We start from the raw sequence: 26,570 nt of genomic DNA on the forward strand, positions 1-26,570 counted from the left end.
AGAGTCGGTGTCTTCAAATTGTGTGTGCTCTTCTTGAAAATGCTTCTCGGGTTCCCACCTTCCTTCCATCCCACCTCAGCTCTTCCCAGCATTCTTTACCACAGAGACTCACTTTCGCATTAGACCCCTAAGTATTTGCCCAGAAACACTTCTTCCTCCAGTTTCTCCTTAAATAAGATCATATTCCCATCCCCAAACTATTTTCACCCCTTTTTCTCTAGCTTCAGAAGCTACATTGGGCCCTAATGACAGAGCAGAATACATTCCAATCATGCTGGTTGGTTTTCCTGTTTGACTTCTCATTCTTGTTTTGTGTTTAACAATGAATTTGTTGAGGTATAGCATACCTCCAGTACAGTGGACAAATATTCAGTGTAAAACTCACTGGAATTTTACACGTGCACACGCTGAATAGCTGACACCCAGATCAAGACTTAGAACATTACCAGACCCCAGAATGCCTTCTGTGCCTTCCCAAGCTAGTAAAACCCCACCCTGTTCTTGAACTTCTCATAAATGGGGGGATATAGGCTGTCCTTGTGCCTGCCTTTTTCCTTTCCCTCATCATATTCTCTTTGACCTTAATTCCTGCTGTTGTCTGTTCTTTTCTACTGATGAGTGGTACCCAGGGAGTGTGATACCCCACAGCTGCTATGCATATTCTTGTGCGTGTCTTCCAGGGAACGTGTGCATCTTTCCTCTGGGATATGTACTTTAGTGTGCAGTGGTGGTCAAAGTGTAGGCTATGTTTCTTATTTTATTAAAAAAAGTTTTTTGTGACTATAAATGTTCCCCTTGATTCATTGAGGTCTGACTTACATAAAGAAAACCCACTCATTTTAAGTGTACAGTTTGATTAATGTTGGCAGTTGTATAGTCATTTAATTACCACCACAAAGAAGATTCAGAACATTTTTATCTCCCCTTCCAAATTCCCTTATGCTTTTTGTAGTCAATAGCCATCCCCAAGTCTGCCCCAGGCAACCATAGTACTTTCTGGTCCTATAATTTTACCTTTTCTCTAAGTTCACATAAATAGATTCATACCAAATGAGGTCTTCTGTGTCTGCCTTCTTTCATTCAGCACAATGCTTTGAGGACCCCCATCTTGTTGTGTGCCATCGCTGGTAGGGATGCAAAAGGGCACAGCACTTTGGAAAACAGTTGGACAGTTTTTTAAATAAGTTCATACAAAGTTACCATACAACCCAGCAAAACATATGTCCACAGTAGGTCAATGTTCATAGCATTATAATTCATAATAGACCCAAGCTAGAAACAACCCAACCATCAATCAACCAGTGAATAAATAAACAAATTCTGGTACGTACCTGCTAGAAATACCACTCAGTGATAAAAAAGAATGAATTATTGATGCATGTGACCCCACGGACTAATTTCTTGTTCTATTAAACTTTTTTCTTTTAAAATTTTAATTAAAACAATAGATGCTTATTGTAACATGTCAAATAGTATACAAGTACAGAAAGAAAAGATAAAGTTTCTCTCTGTTCCAATCACACCTACTTGAGGTAAGGTAACAGGTAACCGCATTTTTTTGCATTCACACACTACACACACACAGATGCACCACATATCACACACCACACACACATAGCACACACATACACACACACACAGGAACTCCCCATCTTTTTGTTGAAAATGGATTGGTACCACACTCATTTCTCCACAATTTGCCTTCCTCAGGAATGGATCAGTAGCTTTGGGTCTAACTCATTTTTTTATAGTTGCAAGTCATAATGGCTACATGACGATTTAGGCAATTCCTCCCATTTTTGTTGTTTTGCTGGACAAAGCCGTGCTGCAAGGTCACACAGGTCTCTATCCTTTGCGCTGATCTGATTTCCATAGGATTCTTCGATGTGGGGCTGCTACAGGGTCGCTTCTCAAGTTCACACCATCTCGAGCAATTTATGAACGCAGTCCTTTCTTCACAAATTTGTAGCACGGGGTCTTAATGTTGTTAATTTACCAGTTTTATGGTCAAAACAATGTTGCTGTTGTTTTCCTTTGAGGTTTTTGTGTTCCAGAAAGGTGGCATCTTCTCACGCATATTTGCTGGCTGGTTTCATTTCCATTTTTTTTTTTTTTTTTGCAGTACGTGCGGGCCTCTCACTGCTGTGGCCTCTACCATTGCAGAATACAGGCTCCGGACGCGCAGGCTCAGCGTTCATGGCTCACGGGCCCAGCCGCTCCGCGGCATGTGGGATCTTCCCGGACCGGGGCACGAACCTGTGTCCCCTGCATCGGCAGGTGGACTCTCAACCACTGCGCCAGCAGGGAAGCCCCTCATTTCTTTAATGAATCACTTTTACCTCACTTGCCTGTTTTTCTACTGGGTTCTTTTTCATTGTCTTATCAATTTTGGGGCGCTTTTTGCACATTTTATATGTGCTGGAAATATTTTGCAACACAATATCTCCCTCACTGTGAGATTATACTAATGATTTTTTAATATTTCACTTTACTTTTTATACTTGGGTCTTTTTTTCACCTGTAATAAGATACAGGTGCCCAAACTGGAATCTCCCACTGAGTTGAAATTCCACCTTATCATCTACTAAATTCCCTTATCTCTTTGGCTCTGTTTCTGGGCCCTATTTCAGTCCACGGATGGATTTTTCTTCCGTGTACCAATAACCTACGGCTCTGATCTTTGTGGTGATGGTGTCCTATTTCTGATCTCGTAGGAGGTGTTGCCCCTTGCTAGACTTTCTTTTTGTTTAAAAACATTTCTTCACAATATTTGAACTTTTTAATGCAGTCTAACATCATACTGCTCAGTTCAAAAAGGTCTCATTAGGATTACAATTATAATCAAATTAAGTTATTGCTTTGGAGAGAATTTACATATACTATTAGTATGTCTTTATATCTGGGGACGTTGATTCAGACCTTGTTATGTCCTGTGGTAACATTTTAACGTGTCTTCATGCAGGCCCTGCACCACGTGTTACACTCCATCCTGGGTCTTGCACAGTTTCGGCCTCGATGTGCATGGGGCTCCCCACCCTTCACCCCAACATTCCCCTTTCTATGTGCTCACTGCTGTTGGAAGGAAAAGAGTCTTTCTTATTTGTCTCTACATTACCAAACCTTCATATTACTTCCCAGTAGTTTTCTTCCTTATGTCTCTTCAACAACACAATTTCTCCCAGCGTTCATGACACCACCCTTGTGGCTTACGTGCCTGCAGCCTTGGCTCCCGTTCAAGGTCCTGCTTCTGGGCATCCTCTGTGCTCTGGAGCTGCCTTCCAGGCCCAACCTCCCTTCTCTTCATTTCTGTGTCTTTGCTTGCCCTCCCCTTTCCTGCACTGGGCTTGGCACTCTTCTCAACAGGGAGCCTGCCAAAACCCCCAGGGGGTCAGCCTGTGCCCAGAGGGCCAAGGATTTCCCTGCTCTGACCCTGCACTGGGAGGCCCATGGTCTTTCCTTTCTCTGAGGCCATGTCACATAGTGTGGGGCTGGATGTGGTCCTTCCTCTCCTCACTTCGTGCATTTGGTTTCCCTTCTCATGTAAGTTCTGAGCCCACCCTGTGTGGACGGCTCTTCTTGTCCATCCCTGCTGCCCACAGGGTCTGGCTGCTCTGCACACGCTCAAGCCCCATGAGGGAGGGACTGGCCCAGGCCCACCCCAGTGCCAGTGCTGGCCTCGTGGTCTCGGCTGACCTGCTGGCCTCCCCAGCAGAGGGAAATGGACAGGGGTTTGATGTCTGCCCCCCGTGTCTTGTCATCTTAGTGAGACGCTGCATCTGAAGGCCCTCTCCTGACCTGGCTCGTCAATGCTGGGCGCCCATCCATCGTGTGTGTTTATGGGATTCTGTGTGGACCCGATGCTGTGCTTGGGTAGCTTTGGAAGGCAGCTCGGGAGTGTTGAGCATCCTCCCGAGAGACGAAGTCACAGGGCTCTGGGGCCGTGCCCAGTGTCACTGAGCAGCACGGCACACCCAGTGGGGCTGCCCCTGGTGGTTGTGCACTGTGACAACGGGGCAAGATCACAACCCACGGCCGATGTCCCGGCCTGACAGGGCTCGCCGCTTCTTCCTGTGTGACCGTGGGGTGCCTGCTTCTTCGCTCATGGAGGCTGATGGCAGGACGGCCCCTGGGTCACTGGGTGCATCTGATGAGTTAAGGTGGCCAGGGCCTCCCCACCACAGCCTCTAAGGAGACTCAGGGCTGGGAAAGGCCTGGCTGTGGAGCCTCGAGGATCTAATTCAGATTTTGACTCTTCTAATACGATGTGATTCTGGGAAGAATTAAGTACCTTCTCTGAGCTTAATTCCTTTTATCTTAGTTTATTTTTCCCAAAGGGGAAGGGTGGTGCCTACATCTTACGGGTGGCAGCTCAGGGAGATGAGGGGCGTGAAGGCACACCGCAGAGGCTAGCTCCCTCACTCTTGGGGTGCTGACTTAGCACGGCGTGTGTGTGTGTGTGTGCGTGCGTGCGTGCGTGCGAGCCCCCTTCCTACAGCTTAGAGTCCTCATTTGCAGGGACCCTGAACACCCACCCTCCAGGTCCCAGACCCCCAGTCCCCTCTCACTCTGCCCCTTAAATTGAGAGAATTACCTCCACACAGCAACTGCCCAAGTATATTTCTTTGAAAGTTTATTCCTAATGTTTCCCTCAGGCCCCTGTCTTGTGCCCTCTTGTCCTTTCTCCTCCACAAATTCAACCACAAATTCCACAAATTCACATCTACATAGAAACAGGCAAATACCGACAGAAAGCCAGACAAGAGGACTAAGAAGGGAACCCTCTCCAAATAGAGCAGCCTATGATGAATGGAGCTCGTTGAATGATCAGAGAAAGGAAACAGAGCTTGTCTAGATAAAAGCCACCATGAGGCTGTGCCTCCCCCAGGAAGGGGTGGGATTAACACCATTTATACCTGAGGACGAATCAAACCAGCATGTTCTCTCTTGCCTTGCAGATGTACTCTCTCACTGAAAGGCACTTTCTGAGGATCCGCGGAGGGGGGCCCCATGCCCCAGGAGCACCCCTCGCCACCTCTGCGGCCCACGGCGGCGGGGGGTGCTGACTCCCGTGCTCCGAATTCTCCAGCCCTCCGCCCGCCGGCCTGTTCATGTCCCTCCTGCGGCTCCTCCCCTGGCCCCTGCCCTGCACTTCCCCACCTCTTTGGGGGCCTCCCCGTCCTTTCCCACGGGGCCCGGCGATCGTCCTTTTGACTGATTGCCTTGTAGCTTTTGCCTGATATTAAACATATTTCTGAGAAAAACAACCCATTGTGTCTATGGAGCATTTATTTCTAGGAATTTGTACTTTGGCTTCCTGAATTCCATGCTGCTCGTCTTCTAGAGTTATATAATAATCTGTCGTTGTCTTATTATTAATAAAATGGTGACAGGGAGGACGTTTTGGGACCAGCGAAGTAGACCGCCGAAAGAGGTGGGCGTGGGGTGTGGGTGGGCGGAGTCACCTGGCTCTCCCTCCCCTCCCCTCCTCTGACTCCCCAGGGCTCCTCCCCGGCCTGCGACCCTCAGCAGCTGCCCCGAAAGGGGGAGCTCACTAAGAGGGCCCCCCCGAGCTTCCCTGGTGGCGCAGTGTTTGAGAGTCTGCCTGCCCATGAAGGAGACACGGGTTCGTGCCCCGGTCCGGGAGGATCCCACATGCTGTGGAGCGGCTGGGCCCGTGAGCCATGGCCACTGAGCCTGCACGTCCGGAGCCGGTGCTCCGCAACGGGAGAGGCCACACAGTGAGCGGCCCGCGTACCGCAAAAAAAAAAAAAAAAAAAAAAGAGGGCCCCCCCCGCAAGAGTACAGAGGAGGAGCTGTCTGACCGAGACGGCCTCCTGAGTTGCTGTGAGGCTGGCATGAGCTCCCCGCTCCCCAGTGCACCTTGATATCGGGGGCCACAGGGGGAAACACCAGGGTGGGCAGGAGGCAGAGGACAGGAGAGAGGTTTCGGCCAGAGCCTTTACTGGCGTCTCCATGGGAAAGGCAAGGCAGGGCAGGGTGGACAGCTCGGGATGGCTAGTTCGGGCACCTCCTGCGGGCTCTGAGCTATAGGGCTGGTGGCAGTTGCCTGGCACCTGGTCCTGAGATGAGTAAGGCAGAGGAATGTTGCCTCTGGGGGTGCAGGGGCCAGGAGAGGAGGCCTTGCCCTGCACTGCTTAATCTGCATGTCATAGGTGATCCGAATGGGCCCTTTGCTGTCTCTAAGAATTGACTAACCCCAGAGGGGTGGTGTCTCCCCAGCTAGAAAAGTTCTTTAAGATGTCAGAATGTCATGATAGACAGAAAATAATGACAGAGGACGTGTCTGTGTGTGACACAGGGCTCTTAACAGGGCTGCATTCGAGATCCTCCTGTTGGCTGAGCCTATTTTTAGCTGCCTCCTCCAAGACCTGCATCCATCCACCCGCAGGATTCTAAAAGGAAAGGTCTCATTGGGAAATGGCTTCTCAGTCTGCAGTGCGGTCGAGAGCACAGCACGGGAGCAGGCGTGGCCCAGGTGTCTGAGCTGCCTGGCCAAAGAGTCACCCACAACGATGTAGCTACCATTTTACAAAGAAAAGTGAACACAGAGGACGGAGGGAAGGAAGACCAGGTGTTTGTTTGGTCCAGGTTTAGGCGGTTCAGTCAAGACTAGAGCCACAGAGAGACTTGGTGATGGAGGCCTGCCCTGACCTTCGGGGGATATGATGGGAAATCCTGGGCCTAGGCTTCTCCCAGGGAGTATGGGAACAGGCCCCCTCCTTCCTCCTGCCGCCTCCCAGACACCCACACAGCATCAGCACTTATAATTAGTGTGCGTTTCCTGGAGTTTTCATATGTGTGGAATCATGCAGCACAGACTCGTTTTTTGTCTCATCTCCTTCATGCCACATAATTTTGTTCAGGCTGGTTGATGTTGTGTGTGCGTCGCTGCTCTTTTTCACTCCCAGCGCAGTTTCTCTTGAGCCCTCTGAACGTGGTTTGTTTATCCACTCAAGGTAGATTTTGTACATAGGGCACCTGGTTTCTGGTTCCCACGGTTCCCAACTTGCACACCACTTCTGGTGGGTTAGAATTGGTGTTGATGATTTCCAAGGCCTTATGTGGTTCTGTGATTGTTAGAACTCTTAAGATTCTGAGTCCTGTTGTGGGTGACCTTGCGGAGGAACAAGCGGATGGGCTCTCCCTAGGTCCAGAGAGAGACTGGAGTTCAGAAAACGTGCCATCTCCCTGGACCTCCCACGTGGCCTGTTCTTAAAGCTGTGGGTTCACTCCCTGGGCTCTGAGCAGGTGTAGGTGCTTGCTGGTTGTGTGATCTCAGGCACGTTGCTTAACTACTTTGTGCCTCCATCTCCTCAACTATAAAACCAGCATCAATGCTCCTACCTTCCAAGGATGTGGGACGATTAAATGAGGCCATCCCTTGAAAGCACATAGCACAGAGCCTGGCAAATGTCAGGTCCCCTTGTGTTTTTGGTATTTGTATCCAAAGGGTCAGAGACTTTGGGATCAGGTTTGCTTGCTTCTCCTGTATTTCCGCTTTGCTATTAGGAAGCAGATTTCAGCAGAGTTAGGCTCTTTAAAGCTTGTGGTAGTTGATCTCAGATGATGCATCTCTCCAAAAAGTTGGCAGTAAAGACAGATATATGCAAGGTTTCCAAGGTCTGTGGATTCCACGCTGCTTTGGGCAGCCCCTCTCAGCCCCTTCATGGTTGGCGCTCTGAAGGCAAGTGGCACCATCTTGCCTGGAGCATAATGTGGTTGGGTGGACCCATCCCGATTATCTGAGACCTTGGCTTTTTATTTTATTTTATTATTATTATTATTTTTGCAGTATGTGGGCCTCTCACTGTTGTGGCCTCTCCCGTTGCAGAGTACAGGCTCCGGACGCACAGGCTCAACAGCCATGGCTCACGGGTCCAGCCGCTCTGCGGCATGCGGGATGCTCCTGGACCGGGGCACGAACCCGCGTCCCCTGCATTGGCAGGCGGACTCCCAACCACTGCGCCACTAGGGAAGCCCGACCTTGGCTTTTTATAATATTGTACCTGCCGTAAACAGCAATTATGAGGTGTAACTTTCTTTTTGATTGGCTTATCAGCATCTTGAAGCAGCTGAATTGGGAGTAGAGAACTTTTTCTAACCCAACGGTTAGAATTTTAAAAGGGAAAAGAAAATTCATTGAAACTATTCATAGGAATGAAGCAAGTTCCTGATCTCTCAAACAAAGATGTCTGTGACACCACCTGTGACCTTGAGCGAACTTTAGTTATTTAAACCATTAGGAATATTAGCTTCACTATTGTCTCGGGAGGGCTTTATTCTTTGGTTCTACATTTTTAGCAATCCTAAGGGTTTATCTTTCATCTTGTGAGATATTGTACAGCAAGGTTAAGGAATCTCTTTTCTAGTTTCCTATTGGGCTTTTTTTCAAAATGAGAAATTATAGGATACTGTTTTTTTTGCATCTGTTTAATAATCCTCAATCAGTAGTTATTGACACCTACTATGTATGTGTGTCTGGGGCAAATCACAAACATTAGGAATGTTGGGATAAAAATAGCAGGGGTGACTCTGTAAAATTATGACAGTTAAGGAACTTGCTTTGTTATCTCACTGATTTTTCAAGTGGTGCACAGATTTCAAAATTCACGGCTCTACTTATGCTTGCAACATACCTATGGTTGGAAGATTTAAGCGGTTTCAATTTCTGGTGAAATTACTTTTGGCAAATTAAGGTTGAGGTATTTTTGATGCCTAAAATTGTGTTTAACTCTGTATGATGCTTTAGGTTATAGGTGCTGGGAAGTTTCAATTCATTTGTGTGGACGAAGCTGGGAAGAAGCCATTTGCTCTAAGTGCCCCTCTTAGCACTCTGGGCCCCTGCATGCCCTCTCACCCTGGCTGGCAGCCTCCTGGCCCCATCCTTGCTGTGTGTTGGCTCTCATACATTACCTGCCTGTCTCATGGCTTCACTATGGAGATAACTGGCTGCCTTCATGCGTCCTTGGGGAGGGAGAGAGGCTGTCCCCACGGTGAGAGTGAGCTGTCTATGGCCCTCCCCTCAGCTTTACTCTCCATGATCAGGCAGGCCTGTGAGTTTTCTTCTCCAAACGGGCCTCTTTTCATTGTCATTTTCGCCACAGAAGTCTGGGCTGGTCTCCCTGCCTGCTGTTTCTCAGCCCTTTCTGTGTCTTGCACACTGCTGCTAGGTTAATGTCCATTCAATCCTGTTTCGATCACATTAGCCCTATTTAAAAGGCCTCTGCTGTTTATCACCCCTCAGCGCATCCCTGGATGCTTCTCGGGCCTGAGTCTGAATTCTAAATTCCTCTGCCTCTTTTTGCCGTCCTTCTGCAGATCTGAGCCAGTCTGCCCTTTCCCGGCATAGCCACAGCTCCGCAAGGCTGCTTCTCACACTTCCATCGTGTCACGCTCCTCTGGTCCCAGTTCCAACCTGTACTTTCTCCAGAGATCTTCTACCGCCCCTGGGTTCCAGCTTCTTTAGTGATGAGGCTTCTCTGTGGACTGGGTGTACATGCCCTCTCGTTTCTCTGAAAGACAGAATCGCCCTCTAGTAGTTAATAGTGCCCATGCTGTGGCTACTTTTTTCTCTAGGCTATTCCATGAGTTGTTCATCTCCTCCGCTGCCCTGTAGGTTTCTTTTTTTTTTTTTTTTTTTTTTTTTAATTTATGGCTGTGTTGGGTCTTCGTTTCTGTGCGAAGGCTTTCTCTAGTTGTGGCAAGCAGGGGCCACTGTTCATCACGGTGCGCGGGCCTCTCACTATCGCGGCCTCTCTTGTTGCGGAGCACAGGCTCCAGACGCTCAGGCTCAGTAGTTGTGGCTCATGGGCCCATTTGCTCTGCGGCATGTGGGATCTTCCCAGACCAGGGCTCGAACCCGTGTCCCCTGCATTGGCAGGCAGATTCTCAACCACTGCGCCACCAGGGAAGCCCCCTGTAGGTTTCTTGAGAACACAATGTCTTGCCTTCTCCAAGGTGGTCAGGGCTGTGATGGATTTGGTGTGGGCGTGGCACAGGAGGGTCAAGGACAGTTCCTGGGTGGGGGTGAGGGCAGCTCTCTAGAGAACCATGGTCTCGTTTTCTGCCGTGGGAAGACCAGTGTAGGAATACTTTTGGTGGGGACAGTCAAGGCTTTGTTTGAAAAGATTAAGTCTGAGGAGACTTTAGACAATGAGCTGGAGATATCAATTGCATGTGGTAATTGTCTATAAAATCTTGGTACCAACATCCTGGGAGATGAAGACAAATGAGGCTGGAGATAAAGACATATGAGGCCTTTGGAGCTAGAGACAATAAGACACCTTAGAACAGGAGTGGATGGAGGTAACTGCAGAGTACAGTTAGACTCCGTCTTCGTTTAGCTGAGATCCAAATCAGGGCATGGCTCCAGCAGTCCTGAAGAGCTATGGTGTGGGACCACCCAGGCAGGGTTTGAGAAGACAAGATGGGTGTGGGAATCTATTTTGCTGTTATTTGTCCAACACTCACCTGGAAAGTATAATGAATGAGGTTGGGAATTACAGAGAGGATTTCTTTGGCTAGAGTCCTGTGTCCTGTGATCCCTACCCTGATAATGTGGGAGGGGCCAGGTGGTTCCCCCTTGCTTCAGATAGAGTGAGGGGCTTTCAGCAGATGACGCTGACTTTGACATGTGTCACCCAGAGCCTGGGGAGCCCATTGGACCACATCACTGAGACCTGAAGCAGGAGTGAGTGTGTTTGGGGAGAAACTACCTCCCACTGATGGAAGGTGCTGTGGGCAGGAGGCACCCTAATGGGGCCATGAGCCCACTGGACCCGCCCTGGAAAGCTTACTGCTAAAGATTGGGGCCGTGTCAGCAGCAAGAGGCTGGACCTGCCCCATGGGTGTTGGTGCCAGGAGGGGGAAGGTGTGTGGGCGGATGAAGAACAGACACTGTCCATTTCACAGCACGGGCACCCTAATATTCCCGGGGTTGGGGGAGGAGCCTTAAAGAAACAAGGAAAGTGGCTGTGGGAGGAGCCGGCTACAAACCTCAGCCCTGGCCAGAGGGCCCAGCCGGGGCTGTCAGTGTCACTCAGTGCTCCCTGACTTCTTCATAGGCACCCCCAGACCACCATCGCAGCCAAGGGGTCAGAAACTGCAGCCAGAAGGTTGGGAGGCACCTCCTTCTTTGGCCACTGGGAGGTTTGGGGCCCCAGACAGTGCTAAGGGAAGGAGGAGAGCTCTAACTCTAAATGATGTTCTGGGTTTTTATTATTATGCTGGGACTGAGAATTTTTACCTTAAAAATAGGAAAATGGAGTAAGTTGTAAGTTATTGAGGATATTTTCTTCTCTGGAAGTGAGTGGACTAGATACAGGGCATGCCCGGGGCTTCGTCCGGGGCCAGGGAGGAGCTGGCCCCGAGTGGATTTAGACAGAAGACGCTGGGGCAGTAAACTCGTTCACAGATTGTACCATCCACTCGTGCAGGTCACACAGAGGACAGAGAGGAGGTGGGTGGAACGGATCCTTGGGGCTGTCCGTGATTTAGAGGTAGAGTCACGGAGAAGGCGAGAAACTGACCAGGAGCACCCAGGATAGTGGAGGACGTCAGAGGACTGTGGGATCAAGAAGTCAAGAACAAGAAGTGTGTCAAGGAAGTGAGGACAGCAGATTGCCTGTCGATTGGGTGCCAGGGAGGGTGTTGGCGACTTTGCAGAACACTTAGTAGGAACAAGAGTGGCCTGGGGGGAGCTGAGGAGAAAAGGGAGGTGAGAGTGGAGAGGGCACCATCAACAACGCTGTTGACGATCCATCTTATGGAGGTACCATAATTTATTGAACTGGCCCCTGATAGGTATTGATTGTTTCCTATCATTCTATTAAAACATTGCTGCAATCACTAGTGTGTATGTGAGTCTTCTGGCCTGTTTCTGAGAGTATTTAGAGGATGCATTCCCAGAAGTAGAACTGCTGGATGAAAGGGTTTTGTTAGGGATATGACCAGTCTGCCCCCACGGAGGCTGCACCAAGCTTCATTCTCACTGATGTGGGATACTTTACCTACAAGTTCTTATCAAGCTTAAATCTTTGGCTGTGAAAATTGACTTTTAGTATAGGCTTTAATTTGTATTCTTATTATGAGTAAAGCTGAGAATCTTTTCATATTTTCAAGTGCCATTTATCTCCTGTGTGAACTCGTTGTTCATATCTTTCACTCATTTTCTATTGGGTTTTTGATGTTTTCCTTATTGACTTATATTAGGACAATTATCTCTTTGGCTGTGAAATGTTACCATTTTTTTTCTTGTGCATAAAGTTTTATTTTTATGATATTGTGTCCATATTTTCTTTTATGGTTTCTGTATCATTCTAAGATTCAGAGATTAAAAATGTCTTCCCAATTTCTTTTAGTACTTTTACGGTTTCATCACAAACAAATTAAATTTGCAATCCATCTAGGATTTATTTGCATGTAAGGCGTAAGATAGGAACTCAACTTACTTTTTCTTGGATAGTTGCCCAGGCACTCAAATGCCACTCACTGGGTAACTCTTCCCCCCTACTGACATGCATTACAGCATTTATTCTGTAGGGAAGGAAAAAAACTTTTGTGCTCTGCCCTCCTATATTCTTTGGCTGCGACCCTGCAAATTAGACTAACAGAAGACAGATTAACAAGAGAAAAACAAACTTGATTAAAGTACGAAGTACACACGCTCACAGTGAAATTCAGTGATGAGTAACTCAAAGAAGTGGTTAGAACTTGGGCTTATATCTTAATCGAAGATGAAAAATCTGTACAGAATTGACAGACACAGAAAAAAAGACTTTGAGTTTCTGGGAGTGACAAGCTGTGGGAAGGTAAGTTTATGAAGAAACTTATGGAAGATAAGAGCTAGTAGCAAGGTTTGTTATGCAGATTCCTCTGGTGCATCTCTTAGTTGATCAGGGTCTAGAGTTGTCTCCACTGATTAATGTCTGTCCTTCTTGGAAGAGAGGGGAAAGGGATGCCTTTACAAATTTATGTCCTGCTTTTAGGCCAATAGGGGAAGTGCAGGGGACTTTTCTTGTATCTGCTTCTTCTCAATTGCCTTCAGCTCAAAATGATCCTTATACCAGAGAGACATATTTGGGGGTGGCATGTACTATTTATCTACACGTTCTTCTTGTTTCTTCATGAAATTGACTGCAATTTACCATTATATGTGTTCGTTTGTTGCACACACACCCCCCCCCACTAGAATAGGAGTGAATGAGTGTAGAAGTAACCCAGATGTCCTATTTTTATTTATTTTTTAGTCTGTAAAATACGAGTGTGTGTGTGTGTATGTGCGTTTGGGGAGGCTGGGTGGGTAGCAATGAGATGGGTGAGTAGGGAGTAAGATGGTGCTGCATGATTTCAAAGGATCCAATACTACATTCTAATGAAAAAGCTATTAAAATGTCAAAGGTACTGGCTCTAATGATGAGAATTTTAGACAAAAGGGGAAGATGGTGAAGTCATGAGAAAGTAAGGATTAGCATTTGGGGCTGGCTTCAGTTACTTTCAGATGACTCTGGAGGTGCCAAATATTCCATTTTCATATTAACTGAAATCCAAGGTCATGGGTTGGCTTACCAAAATGGGGTCTTACTGGACAGAATGTTGGGAAGCACTCTCCATTACTAAAAACAGGGCAAAGTCACTACCTGAGGCTCCAACTGGGATTAAATGGATTTACACAAAGGTAAATAATTATTGCTAAAAGAACCAATTAAAATAGCATTACTCACCAAAAGGCACTCTGCTAGGCAATAAGAAGAGACGATAAGAATGGTAGATTTAAATTAGACTTTGGAGTTCAAGTTACTAATTTCAGTCATCTAACTATTGCAATTGCTAATAGTTAGGTCACATTTCTATTTCAAACAGAAATAGATACCATCAACCTGGTTGAAGTGAGAATTCACACACACACAATTTATATGAGCATCAGAAACAAATTTTTGCCAGTGATGAAAGGAGATCATTCATCTGAAAAGCAGCTTGGTTTGCAAATCTCTTAGGGGATTCTAAAGGTTGGCTCACAGGGGGACCCCTAGGACTTTCTTGAGTCCATGAGCTCTGATAAATTTCTGGAATGTCTTACATTTGCAAAATTTAAGGCCAGAATATTGAGGCTCTGAATGTTCTCTGAGATGCTTGCTTGCCTCTCTGTGGGAGGATTTGTTTGATAGACCATGTTTATGATTTGCAACATTTTCTCCACAATCCCGCTCTTAATGCTCACTGGTTGTTTCCACCTCCGTCTCCCAAAGTGGCACATAAGTAGCAAGGCCTTCTGCCCAAGCTTCATAGCCTGACTAGATTAGACGTTTGATGATGTGGAACCTATATAATAAATTAGACATTTGACATTTCCTTTTTGAAAACTGTCATCCAAGACTGATTTTTTTCTCTTGTCCTCTACGTCAGTGGATGGGGAAAGAAATACGATGCTTACTAAGGGTATTTCAGGAATGACTTACTGGAAACTTTCCACTAAATAATGTCTTTCCAGCCTATTGGGACTATCAGGGACTGAGCTGCTTTGCTCAGCTAAATGTATCATTTAATATAATAAGCACAGTGCAGACACACATCAAGCTTTAAAAATTAAACAGATAAAATATCGATACTTTTTATACATGTTTCTCTAGAGAAACAACTTGACTCTCTTCAATAAGGAATTTACCTTTAGAAAATACTTTGGATGATTATTTTTATAGAACCACTTTTAGAATATTATTATAAAATAAATGACTAAGGATAAACATCAAAAAAACATTTGTTTCTTTCAAACAAACTTTTTCTGAGTCATGGTGATTCATAATCTATAGTTTTTATGGCACCTGAACTTTTAGAATAGTATTTCTTTCTTCTCTCTGTACAATGAATTGAATGGCAAATGTGAAGCCTATCTTTATAGTCTCTCACCTAATTTGACAAGGTCATATTTCTCTTAAAAGCATTGTATTGTGACAGTAATTATGTTTCTAGATGATAGAAAATAATTTCAAGAAGTATTCAGCTGAGAACTTTTGTGGAATGTTTCTAAGGACCTATTATCTTCTCTATCATTCAGGGTTTCTCCATATTCCTTTTTTTTTTTTTTTTTTCCTGTGTTCTTTTACTATTTTGTCCTTCCCCATGCGGGAGTTGAGAAGTTCACCCAGCTCCTTTCTGGGCTCCTGAATTTGGAGCTGCCTTTGGCATATCACCCATTATTTCTCACTGAGGCCAAGTCGCAAAGTTGAGCTATGCTTGCTTTCAAGCACCTGCCCAAGCCACGTCCCCACCAGCCTCCAGCTTCTGGACTGTAGCAGCCTCTATCTAGTCTTACTTTTTCACCCTCCCACTGCTCCCGTGCCCTCCTGCCCCGGGCAGACCTGTGGGTCAGACCCTCTGCAGCTGGTCCTTTTGTCAGGCCCCCTTGGTACCTAGGATGCTCCTTGCTTCCTTCCTGAAGACAATGCCCAGCACACTGTAGATGCTTTAGAAATGCCTACGCAGAGCCTCATTTCTGTCTCATTTGTGTACCCCTGGAGTTCCTGTCCTCCTTCAAAATCCTCTTGATTTTATGATATTTAGTAACTGCACAAGCTGGGAATAAAACTCAGAGGACCACATTTCTTTTAATTACATTCTGACTCACTTCAGAAAGATCTTAATCAATAGCAATGCTTGATTAGGTTTGGGCCTTGTGCCATGACCATGGTCATGGAAAGGACATCCAGAAGAGTACACTTCAGCACTTCAGGGTACTGATTTTCTAAAATATAATCTTAAGCAAACATTAAAAACAGAAAAAAGAAAGTGTGGCATCGATTCATATCGCACCCTTAGGATACAACCACAGCAACAGAAAGAATTAGGATACTGCCAGCCAGAGGCTCTAAGATGTGGTTTGCTTAGTTTTGTTTTTGGCACATGTAGAATGTCTGGGTTATGTAATCCTGAAGGATGGGTTAAAATGGATCTCTCTCTTCCTGTTCTCTTAAGGGAAGCCATCAGCCGGGTTTGCGAAGCCGTCCCTGGCGCCAAGGGAGCCTTCAGGAAAAGAAAGGTACTGTTCTCTCGGCTCCGTGTCCACCTGCGTCTCCTTTACTTTTTCTCTCTTCTGTCACCACTCAGCATCTTTAATCATACACAATTGTCCCGTTTCTCTTTTCCATGGCCCGGCTCTTGTCACTTTTTTTTTTTTTTTTGCTGGACAGAGGGGATCCAAGAGACATCTGTTGATTTAAAGGCAGTAACTCGGGCTTCCCTGGTGGCGCAGTGGTTCAGAATCCGCCTGCCGATGCAGGGGACACGGGTTTGTGCCCCAGTCCGGGAAGATCCCACATGCCGTGGAGCGGCTGGGCCCGTGAGCCATGGCCGCTGAGCCTGTGCGTCCGGAGCCTGTGCTCCGCAACGGGAGAGGCCACAACAGTGAGAGGCCCGCGTACTGCAAAAATAAATAAATAAATAAATAAAAATAAAGGAGGTAACTCACAGTGACTCTTGTCACTTTTAAAAACAAAAAGAGCTTATATTCCCTCTTTGCCACGTGGTTGACGAGGACAGTTAGCTATCAAGGCTAATTGATAGTGTTGTCAAAATAAACACCCCAGGTCTACACTGAAAGACACGTAAACCAGTGCCAGGCATTCTTCTCAGCCTTTATGTATATTAGTTCATTTCATTAGAATGACTCTGTGGTTGATGCCCTCAGTGGTGTGCTGGTAATAGTTTAACAACAGGCTCTTGGGGCTGGAGGTGGAGACTGAGAAGCACTAAATTTGCTGTGTTTGCCAGTTTCTGTGGCATAAATGCTTCCCCAATGGCCGATTTCAAGCTCTAACCTGACATTTCTAAAGTGGAGTTGGGAAGAGATGTGCAGTAGATCACCGTTACAGTGTCCCCACTACATGAAGTGGACAAGGACATTATCCACACTAAATAACCTGAACAGCAGAGGCAATAGCTAATGTGGAAGCAATTAGGAAATGATGAGTTTTGAGTATTCATTGTTTTTTTAAAAACGTAATTGATTTAATTGTAAGTTTACGTAAATTAATTTTTAATAGCAGCTCTTTTTAATGGCCAGCTCATAAAATTCCTAAAAATTTAATAATTGTCTCTCATTATCTGGAACAAGAAAGCTCTAGAACACCGTTGAATATCCCCATTTTACAGATGATAAAAACTGAGGCACAGGTATGAGAACCCACAATGCGAGAAGGTGGTGGAGCTGAGCTCAAGCTCAGTCCACCTGGCTCCACAGGCTGCACGTTCAACCCCTGGACTCAACCTTTTCATCCTGGAGGTGGTTGAACCAGTGTGATTGCCTCTGATGCTCCCAGGGCTGAGGGTCAGCTCTGTCTTCGTAGCCTGGAGACACTTGTGAGCCCTCAGAGCAACTGGGTTTCAGGCAGAGAACTTTGGATGAAGACTCATCTAGATATGCCAGCCTGTGTTCCAGTCAGCCCACAGGGGACATAGAAGCCAGGCAAGGCTCCAGAATCTTGAATACAGGGACTAGGAGGGCATCTGAGAACTGAGATAAGGAACCTCATCTTTCACAGCCACTGGGTACCCGACCGTCAAGTCTCGGGGTTCCTTCTCAGGCCTCTTGGTGAAAGTGGTGGAAACAATGTCGATTTCTGGGCTTCACCCCTGGTATGCTTAATCAGAATCTCTGGGGTGGGGCCCAGACATCTCTATTTTTAAATAGCTCTGGTAGGGAATTCAAAAGCGATGCCTGCTTGGTTAAGAACTAGTCTTAATGGGCATCTCAAAAGAGGGCATGTTCTACTCTGAAAAGGAAGGAAGGGACAGCTAGTGGGTCCCTGTGCCAAGGACAGTTCTGAAGGGCTGGTTGATGCACCAGTTAGAGCAGCACTGGGTCTGTCCATCCTTGTGCTGGCTCCAGACCCCTGAGTTTTAACTGGTCCATTTAGTTGCTCATCAGCCCCATGAGCTGCTCCATTTCAGTCTGGTCCTGAGTAGTTTGATTCCCGGTAGGATGAAACTGGTTTCTGAGGCTGCAAAGCTTCAGGCCCTGGCCTGTGGCACCTTCCTGGGACTTATGAGTGACCCCATGAAACACATCCCAACAGGAGCTGCCTGGTATACTGACACCTCTGACCTTCCAGCAGAGTCCTCATCTCAGTGTGTGTATATTAGGTGCTTTACAGTTTGCCTATTGCGTACTCTAGAGTTTGTGTGTTAGTGTCAGATCCCACACTCCCAGCTCATTCCTGGAATGTTGCCTTTACGTGCCCGATGAGAGGGGACGGTGGAGGTTGAAGGTGTGGAAGATAACAGCGTAGAGGCCTTGACAATGTGGCCTCCTGTGAACGGAAAGCTAAAATAATGCTGCTTGATTTCACAGCCTCCGAGCAAAATGTTGTCCAGCATCCTGGGCAAGAGCAACCTCCAGTTTGCGGGGATGAGCATCTCCCTGACCATATCCACCGCCAGCCTGAACCTGCGGACCCCAGACTCGAAACAGGTCTGTAGATGCTCAGGCCCTGCCCTGCCCATAGCCCCCAAACCGTGGCTGTTGCACAGGGCTTCCCATTTCCACCTTTACCAGGTCCCTGCGGAGCACATTTGTGTAAAATCTTCACCAGTCCACAAACTCTGGCCACTTCCCAAGGTCGCCAACAGAATGATAGATGGAATTGGGTCTCTTGAATTCTGCCATAAATTACCTTTTTTTTCTGAGGATAATGCATGAACTCATTGGTTTACTTACAGTGTAAAAAGAGGTGTGTGTATGTGCAGAAGTCTCCTCTCAATGTCCTTGACCTATTTTGCTTTCTTTAATATTGTATTTTGTTGGTTCTAGAGTCCACATTTTATTTTCACATTTATCATCTTTGAGATGGTGGCATGTCATGGTTTAATTGACAGTATTTTTTATTTCTTTGTGGGTTGTTATTTTGGAGCCTCTCTCAGTTGACAGGGTCATGGGTTGATGCAGTATGGCGCATGTGTGGCATGTCCAGTGCGGACGGGGTCCTTACTGACTGAGGTGGGGACGACGATGCTTACTGAGGCAAACTCTTACGAGAGTTGGGTTTTTCTTCAGTGTCTATATCTTAAGTTTCTCTGATTGTTAGTTCCTTTAGCTGGGAAAGTGGGTGTATGAGTAGCTGTCCTGGAGCCAGCAGGGGAGTTCTGAAGGCCAAAGGAGGCAAAGGAGGTGAAGATGCTCATAAACCATAAAGGTGGGAGGTGGAGCGAAGCCACCCCTCACTTGCTCTGCCCAGTCTGGGCCTCTGTTGCTGGCAGTGTGAGCTGGGATTCAGATGTGCCTACATGGAGAGGGATGGGCAATCCACCAGACCTCTGAAGGACACACTTCCTGACTCTGGCAGTGTATTACCAGGGATGCCCAGGGGTACCTTCATGTTGCTATACATATTCATATTTATTGATTCCATATTCCCCAGGTAAGCAAGCAGCATCCCCAGCTTCATTTAGGATGAATGGGACACCACCGCACCCCTGCCCCAACCCAAGATGTTGAAATAAATTCTAGATCTAGCATAGAAATGAGAGGCAACACCTGGGCTGGGTTTTGACATAGTGGATGCCACTTCTCACTCCATTCCCTTGTCCTCACGCAATGGATGGATAATCCCCTGTCTTTTCTCATCGGCCCTTCCGAGGGATGGGTAACCAGTCGTTAGGTGGCAGATTAAGAACGTGCAAGAGGCTCAGCGTTTCTCTGGAGCCGCCTCCTGCTGAGCACGTGGTGGCTCGGGGTGCACCTCGCTCGGCGCTGCCCTCACACGCTCACTTCCATTCTTTTTGTTTTTAACTGAAGTACAGTTGATTTACAATGTTGTGTTAATTCTGCTGTACAGCCAAGTGATTCCGTTATACATTTATATACATTCTTTTGAACATCCTCTTCCGTTATGGTTTATCACAGGATATTGAATCCAGTTCCCTGTGCTATGCAGTAGGACTTGTTGTTTATCTATTCTATACGTAATGGTTTGCATTTGCTAACCCCAAACTCCCAATCCGTCCCTCCGCCCTCTCTGCCTGGGCAACCACAGGTCTGTTCTCTTTCACTCTTATTCATGTGGCTGCTGCACCTTTTGTTTCTAGGAATCCTCAGACCACAGTCCTCAATTCTGTGAGATCTTATCTCCTAATTCCCCCTTCTACCTCAAAAAATAAAAATAGGGAGAGAGAGGCAGACTCTCAGAGCAGAAACAATGAGGTCACCATGGTTGGCCTTCCCATCCTCAGGTTGGGGGCTGGTTGGGCGTGTCCAGATATCATTGTCCTGCCCTTGGTTTATGTGGATGTGGGAGGGAGTGCGGGGCTGGGGGGATGCCTGGGGAATGGCAGTTCGGGTGACATGAGCACAGTCTGAGGAAGGTTTGGCAGGACCCAGAGCTCACCTCCCTCTGCCTTTCCTGAGTTAAGGGCCGGGCTGTAGCAAACAGAAGGAGCCCAAGTGGGCAGACCCTTCCCAAACCAGAGAGCCAGCAGAAAGGCAAAGCTAGCTCTCCTTCTCAGAGCTCTCAAGGAGAAGAAGCAAGATGAAACACCCTCAGAGCAAAACACATCCTTTAGTTAATTAGCTCTAATTTTCTTACTCTCCTTTTCAATTTCTATCTCACCCAAAGGGACAACATACAATCACGCAGTAACGGTCACATTGGCCAAATATGATTTCCATTTTTTTCTTAAATCTTTGTGTTCACTTTGATTTCCAAACCCCAGCTTTAGAGCTGCTTTAGAATCAAAAATTAAATAAACAAAAAATTCAATAAGCAAAAAATGAACAACTTTAGAAGTCATAGTTTGTCATCATCTGGGGACTGGACTAGAGGCAGAATTCAGAAAGCTGCAAAGGGCAACTATCAGTCTGATCCAGCTGGGTTTGGGTACAGGCTACAGAGCTGGACTCATTGTTTTTATTCATCTGTATACTCGGGTTTTTCAGATCCTGAGTAGTTTTGCAAGTGCCAACAAGTGAAGTAGGCATTTAAAAATATCTCATTTTATCTTGTAATTCAGTTATAGTTTTGCTTTGAGTTTTCCTGGAGCATGGTTGGAAAAATCCCTTCGATGGTAGGATTACAGCTCTGTAAATTCTGCCTGCCTGCCTGCCGGCGAGGACCTGAGGGGGCTGTGCAGAAAGAAACCTGGTTATGCTGGGATGGAGATGAGAGTGCTGTTCCCACCCCCGGAAATTTACTTCAATGTCACTATGTTGTCTTTAAAAAGATAAAAATAGCATGGAAGACTTATGTAGCCTTTTAAATTTAGGGCAGCTCCTAATTTACTCAGATGTCTACTAAACCCCACTGTATGCTGCAGTTTATAATGCTAATGGAAATTTCCCAATTTAAAATTAACTTGGAACATCCTCGGTGGTTTTTAAATTGATAAATTACAAGAGTGCCTGAGAAGACACCAATTTTGATCTTGGATGCAGGCTTTCTAATTCATGTGCTCATGATACAAATGGGATGAAGTAGGGGACAGCCACACTTCCCTCCACTCCAGCTATGGGGTCTGTACCAAAGACCCCATGTGTCTTTGGAAACAGAAACTGCACAATTGACATGTTTTGGTGTGTGGCTGAGACGTTTTCCTTCTCAGAGAGGCATGGTTGTTAAGATCACCTGTGTTCAGTCGCAGCTCTGCCTTTAACTAGCTGTAGAGCTTTGAGCCAGCTGCTTAGTCCCTCTGGGCCTCAGGCTCTTCATGGGATTGTAAAATGGGATTGCAATAGTTCCTACCTCATAGGGCTGCTGTGAGACTTAAATGAGATAATTCTGGCAAAGCAGCTAGATGAGCGGCTGACGTTGTGAAAGTTCATTCAGGGTTATCTATTGTTATTACTTTTATCATTGTTATTTTCATTGGGTATGAAGTTTACCAATTTTCAGGAATCCTTGTGGATTTGTATTTCCTGCCAACAAACAGTTAAGTTTTCCAAGACATGGGAAGGGTAATAACGGCACATCTCATTTCTTGTTTTGGACCTGGCAGATTATAGCGAATCATCACATGCAGTCCATCTCCTTTGCCTCTGGCGGAGACCCGGTAAGTGCCCTTGGAGTTGTTTCCTCTTGCTCTTGTCAGAATTGCTGCGAAGGGCCCCTGCTTCAGAAGCATGCCTCTTAGGACCCTATAAAGAAAGTTAACTGTGATACCAACTATTTCCACTTCCCTTTCATAAGCTCTTCCTGACTCTCATTTTCTTTTTAGGGGTAACCCAGGACAAGGACCTACCGTTAAATTTCATTCCATTAGTAAAAAGCTGTCAAAAATCCCTGAAGCACTGGCTTTCTTAAGGGGTAATGACATAGCTCCCTGGTTTCTCAAGTTGCTGGAATGCACTTGTGACTCTGCTAATCCTGCTTTGTTCCTGTTTTTCTACTGGCTCTCCCTTGGAGTCTTCCGTTTTTGGATTTTAAGTCTATTCAAAGGCTGTGAATTTACTTAGTCTGGTTTATTCATAAATATTTGAAATTGGTATTTTTCTCTCCAAATTTAACACTGTAGTCTTTTAATGCTTTGTTTTGCCAACAGGGAAGGAGTTTCAGAGATAGAGAGAGAAAAAGAGAGAGGATAGAGAATACGAGAATGTTCTAGTTTTCATTGCTTCTTTTATTAAGAAGGTGGAATAACAAGGGAATTTGCTCCCCACATTCGGTCAGGAATTCTGCGATACAATGCCAGCATTCAGTTTCAGTGTCAGGAAAGGCAGGACTCAGAAAACCACTTCCTCCTCAGGCAGGGCAGTGTTTCTGTTATCATTATTGTTGTTGGTATTATTTTGTCAAATTATCGGTAGGCAATGCTCAGATTTTATGAAAGAGTTTACTGGTCCAAGGTAGCCTGAGTAGTTAGTGCATTATATGACTCCTTATCCCAAGGCCAGGAACCTTGTCTATTTCTAGCCCGGGAAGGGGATTTTTTCCCATGCCCTGTGTTTAACTCATATATCTTTCCTCCCATACTCCTACCTGGGTAACCTGATTGCAGAACTGCTGTGGGCACATTGAAACCCAAATCGAGGGAGTGATCTCCACTGCTGGCTCCAATCTCCATGTTCCCACCTGCTACAGCCTCCAGGGAAGCATCACTCCTATCTCCCTAGCACTGAGCTCCTGCTGGGGAGATGCAGGCTGCAGGGAGAGTCCCCAGGCGTCTCCCTGTCTCAGACCCTTGAGCCAAGGGCACTGGCAGGAGAGGGATTTGGCCACCCTGCAGATAGTTCTTGGCCCTTAATCCTCTGCTAAATTGTCGCAGGATGACCAGAGCATTATTGAAACATCTCATTCAGTGGGTTCCACTGGCTTTGGCCCTATCTCATACTTAGGGTCTAATTTTCAGAAGTCTTCCAGGATGCTTTCCTCTTCTTTTTTCCTTCCCTTCCCTTCCTTTACTTTCTTTCCAATCCTTTAATGTCTTATGATCCACTGCAAAATGAAATACCTCACTGAGATGTATGTTTAGAAAGTGGAAGTGTTCCAGAATCAAGCCCATCTAAGGAGCATTTCTGAAGATTACATCTAGACATAGGTATACACTCATTCTCTACCTGGACTACACATACACACATATCTATACTTATATCTGTAACTGGATCTAGTTAATTTGCAGTGGCTGTCTACTTGCTTGCCTAATGGGATGCTTAGAACCATAGTTTCTTAAATTTGGAAGGTAACCCAGTTTGAAAAATAAGAGGCAGAAACGTTGCACACCTGCATCAATATCTCCTTTCAAGAACTTGTCTCAAACCTCATCTTCATGTTGACATTGAGTGGAGATGCAGAGATCTAGAAATGGAAAGCCAAAGACATTGTCCTGTGTTAAAATTATTTTATTCTCCACTATGCACAAAGACCCGTGAACTATTTTCAATTTTCCCTATCACCTCTTCTTAAAAAAAGGAAACATTCAGTGACCCTTAAAGTAATTCATAACTTTTAATATTTTTTTTTCTGATACAGAAAATGTCATGATTCCAGGGGACAGGAAGCCTGGTTACTTTTTATTTTAACCAATTCAAATGCACATCACATTGTGCATGAGTTCTCATTCCAAATTTATTTATAACCATTACAATTGGTATACCTTTTAAATAAAACCAACAATTCCAGGTCCTATTCCTTGTTCTGCTGCTAAGTATGTATCTACTTTTTGCTTTGTGCCTCAGTTTACTGGGTAAGAAAATGGTATTTTGAAATGTCAAATAAGACAGACTGGAAAACACAGTTAATCCCTGCAATTAAAAAAGGCATACTACAATTATAATGTACTATTATTAGCAGTTCTAAAAGATCACCAAAAGAATGCCAGAATAATGGTCAGGCTCAGAAAAACTTGGGGAGTGAGAACAAACATGGGTAAATACAGAACAAGCACTTGGCATCCCCATCTTTGGCACTTAGAGTGCTCACTGTGTGACTGGGTGATGTCAAGAACATTGTTTTAACAGCAATACACTCCCCCACTGTGCCGGGAATGCATCAATATTGGCATTGGAAAAGCTGTGTCCTTGGCTTGGCCACTGATCATCTGAGTGACAGGGACACATCACATCTCTTGCCTAGTCTTTCTTTCCTAGCTTGGAGCCAGAGGAGCATTTCTCAGACTGGAGTAAGAATTTAAAAAGAAGAATTTCCTTGTATATGCTACTAAGGTGGACTCAACTTAATTTTGTTACACAAATATGTACAAAATAAATTACGTATAGACTCCTTATGTTTATTCCTTTCATTAAACTGTAAATCCCAATCAAACTTGGAAATTAAGTACAAATAAACACAGTAAAGTCAATAACATTCAAAGTAAAGTTAAGTTACTGTGATGAGTGAAGTTTTGTTGAAACTAAATCTCTGCTCCCAATGTGACTCTAGAACTGGCTACCATGGTGCAGAAGCCTTTGAGGTCAGCATCTCTCTACTACCACAGGCGCCAGATGACTCACTCCTTCCACTAATTTCTTCTATTCAAGTAAACACTTCAGTCGTACATCATTGTGTACAAATGTGACGTTAATTTGCTTCAGGTGGGGCAAAGCCATCTGACTGTTCTTTTCTCTCTGATTCTTTAAAAACCTGGCACCCATAATGTTGGAAACCCCACTGAAAATCTTGGCACTGAAATTGTGTGCAGAGCTTGATGGCACAGGTGTCATTCAGATGATCCTGCATATTACTGTACTAACTTTTAAGATTATCATAGAAATGAAAGCATAAAAAGAGATTCTGGTGACATCTCAAACACTGGAGAATATACCTGCCCCACCCTAGGGTTCCATGGATCTCAGACTGAGAAACGAGTGCTCCCTAAGTCCACTTCTGACATTCACATCTCCTGAATCCAGGAAGAGTGTCTATGATTACAAGCTACAATCCTTATTTTTGCCAGTAACTTCAGATTCTGACCCGATCTTCCTTGATGAAATGGCAGGAAGTCAGGTCGACCGGTTTGATGGTCTCCCACTCCCTTTCCCAGGTCAGTCTGTGAATACACCAAAGGGCAGTGGCCTGAGCAGGAAGGGGAAACAGCTTAGATAGGTTACATGATGGAGAATGACCTCAGGGTAGCTGTCCAATACGTCAAGAGCTGCTGGAAGAGCTCTCTCCCTTCTTAGTCTTAATGGGTGTTTTTGAGTTCCAGGGCAGTGATGTTTGGAAAAGTGACTTGCACCCTGCAGTGGGTGCTCATAAGCACAGCATCCTCCTCCCCTGCCTCCACACTCACTTTCCCTCTTCCCCTCCCACATGGGAGGGTTTTCTGGAGCCCTGTGGAGAAAGAAAGGGTCGTTTCTCCTGCCCATAGAGTATCACAAAGAAGGGAACTCACGACAGAGAATCTTGCAGATGCTGAAAGCATTGGGAGCTCATCAATAACCTTGGAGTCCTCCAAAACCATCACATGGGGGAAATATCCAAAACAGTGGGGAGACCTTTACCAGTTGCCCCCCCCGAGACTTTTTGAATGTTGAAAATGTCAACTTTGCAGGAAAGTCTTTCTTTGGCTTTCAAGAATTAAGAGAGTTATTGTTTCCTCTGTTTAGAAACTAAAATTCACGTGGTCGCCTCGGATCACTCCTGAGGTCATCGTTTCCTCTGCGTGCCAAGTAGATGAGGCAGGCGAGGAGACTTATATTTCATGTGTAAGGGTGAGACTTCTAAATAGAACTCATGCTTTGGAAACATCTTAAAAGGATTAAAATGACTACTTATGTCCTCGTATCCGTATCTCATCCACCCACGAAGGATGTTTGCAACCAGCCTTTGAACATCACTTCTCATTTTCTCAGTGTGGTCCCCAGATCAGCAGCAGCACCTGGTTGCTTGTCAGAAATGTACATTTCGGGGCCTTGCCTCAGACCTGCTGAATCGGATACCCTGGGCTGGAGCTCAGCAATCTGTGCTGTCACAAGCCCTGCCGGGGATTCTGACCCCAGCTCAGATTTGAGGATCGTTGGTGGAGACACCTGACAGCAGTGGCTCTCAGCCTTGGTTCATGATAGAATCATCTGGGGAGCTTTTAAAATTCCTTGATGCCTGGGCCTCACATCCACTCCAGTTAAATCAGCT

At 45.8% G+C, this 26,570-nt stretch overlaps 1 protein-coding gene across 1 annotated transcript in view; it reads left to right on the top strand.

The window, feature by feature from the left end:
* SHC3 (SHC adaptor protein 3) overlaps positions 1 to 26,570 on the top strand; it is a gene marked incomplete at both ends in the record, with an annotated part of 148,143 nt that overhangs the window by 63,643 nt on the left and 57,930 nt on the right. Inside the window, 3 exons of the mRNA XM_079706246.1 lie at positions 15,991 to 16,054; positions 18,365 to 18,484; positions 22,000 to 22,053. Of these exons, the coding sequence (XP_079562372.1) occupies positions 15,991 to 16,054; positions 18,365 to 18,484; positions 22,000 to 22,053 (238 nt within the window). The remainder of the gene's footprint in view (positions 1 to 15,990; positions 16,055 to 18,364; positions 18,485 to 21,999; positions 22,054 to 26,570) is intronic.

This window comes from Hyperoodon ampullatus, assembly GCF_949752795.1.
Source record: "Hyperoodon ampullatus genome assembly, chromosome: 6".
Lineage (NCBI taxonomy): Eukaryota > Metazoa > Chordata > Mammalia > Artiodactyla > Ziphiidae > Hyperoodon > Hyperoodon ampullatus.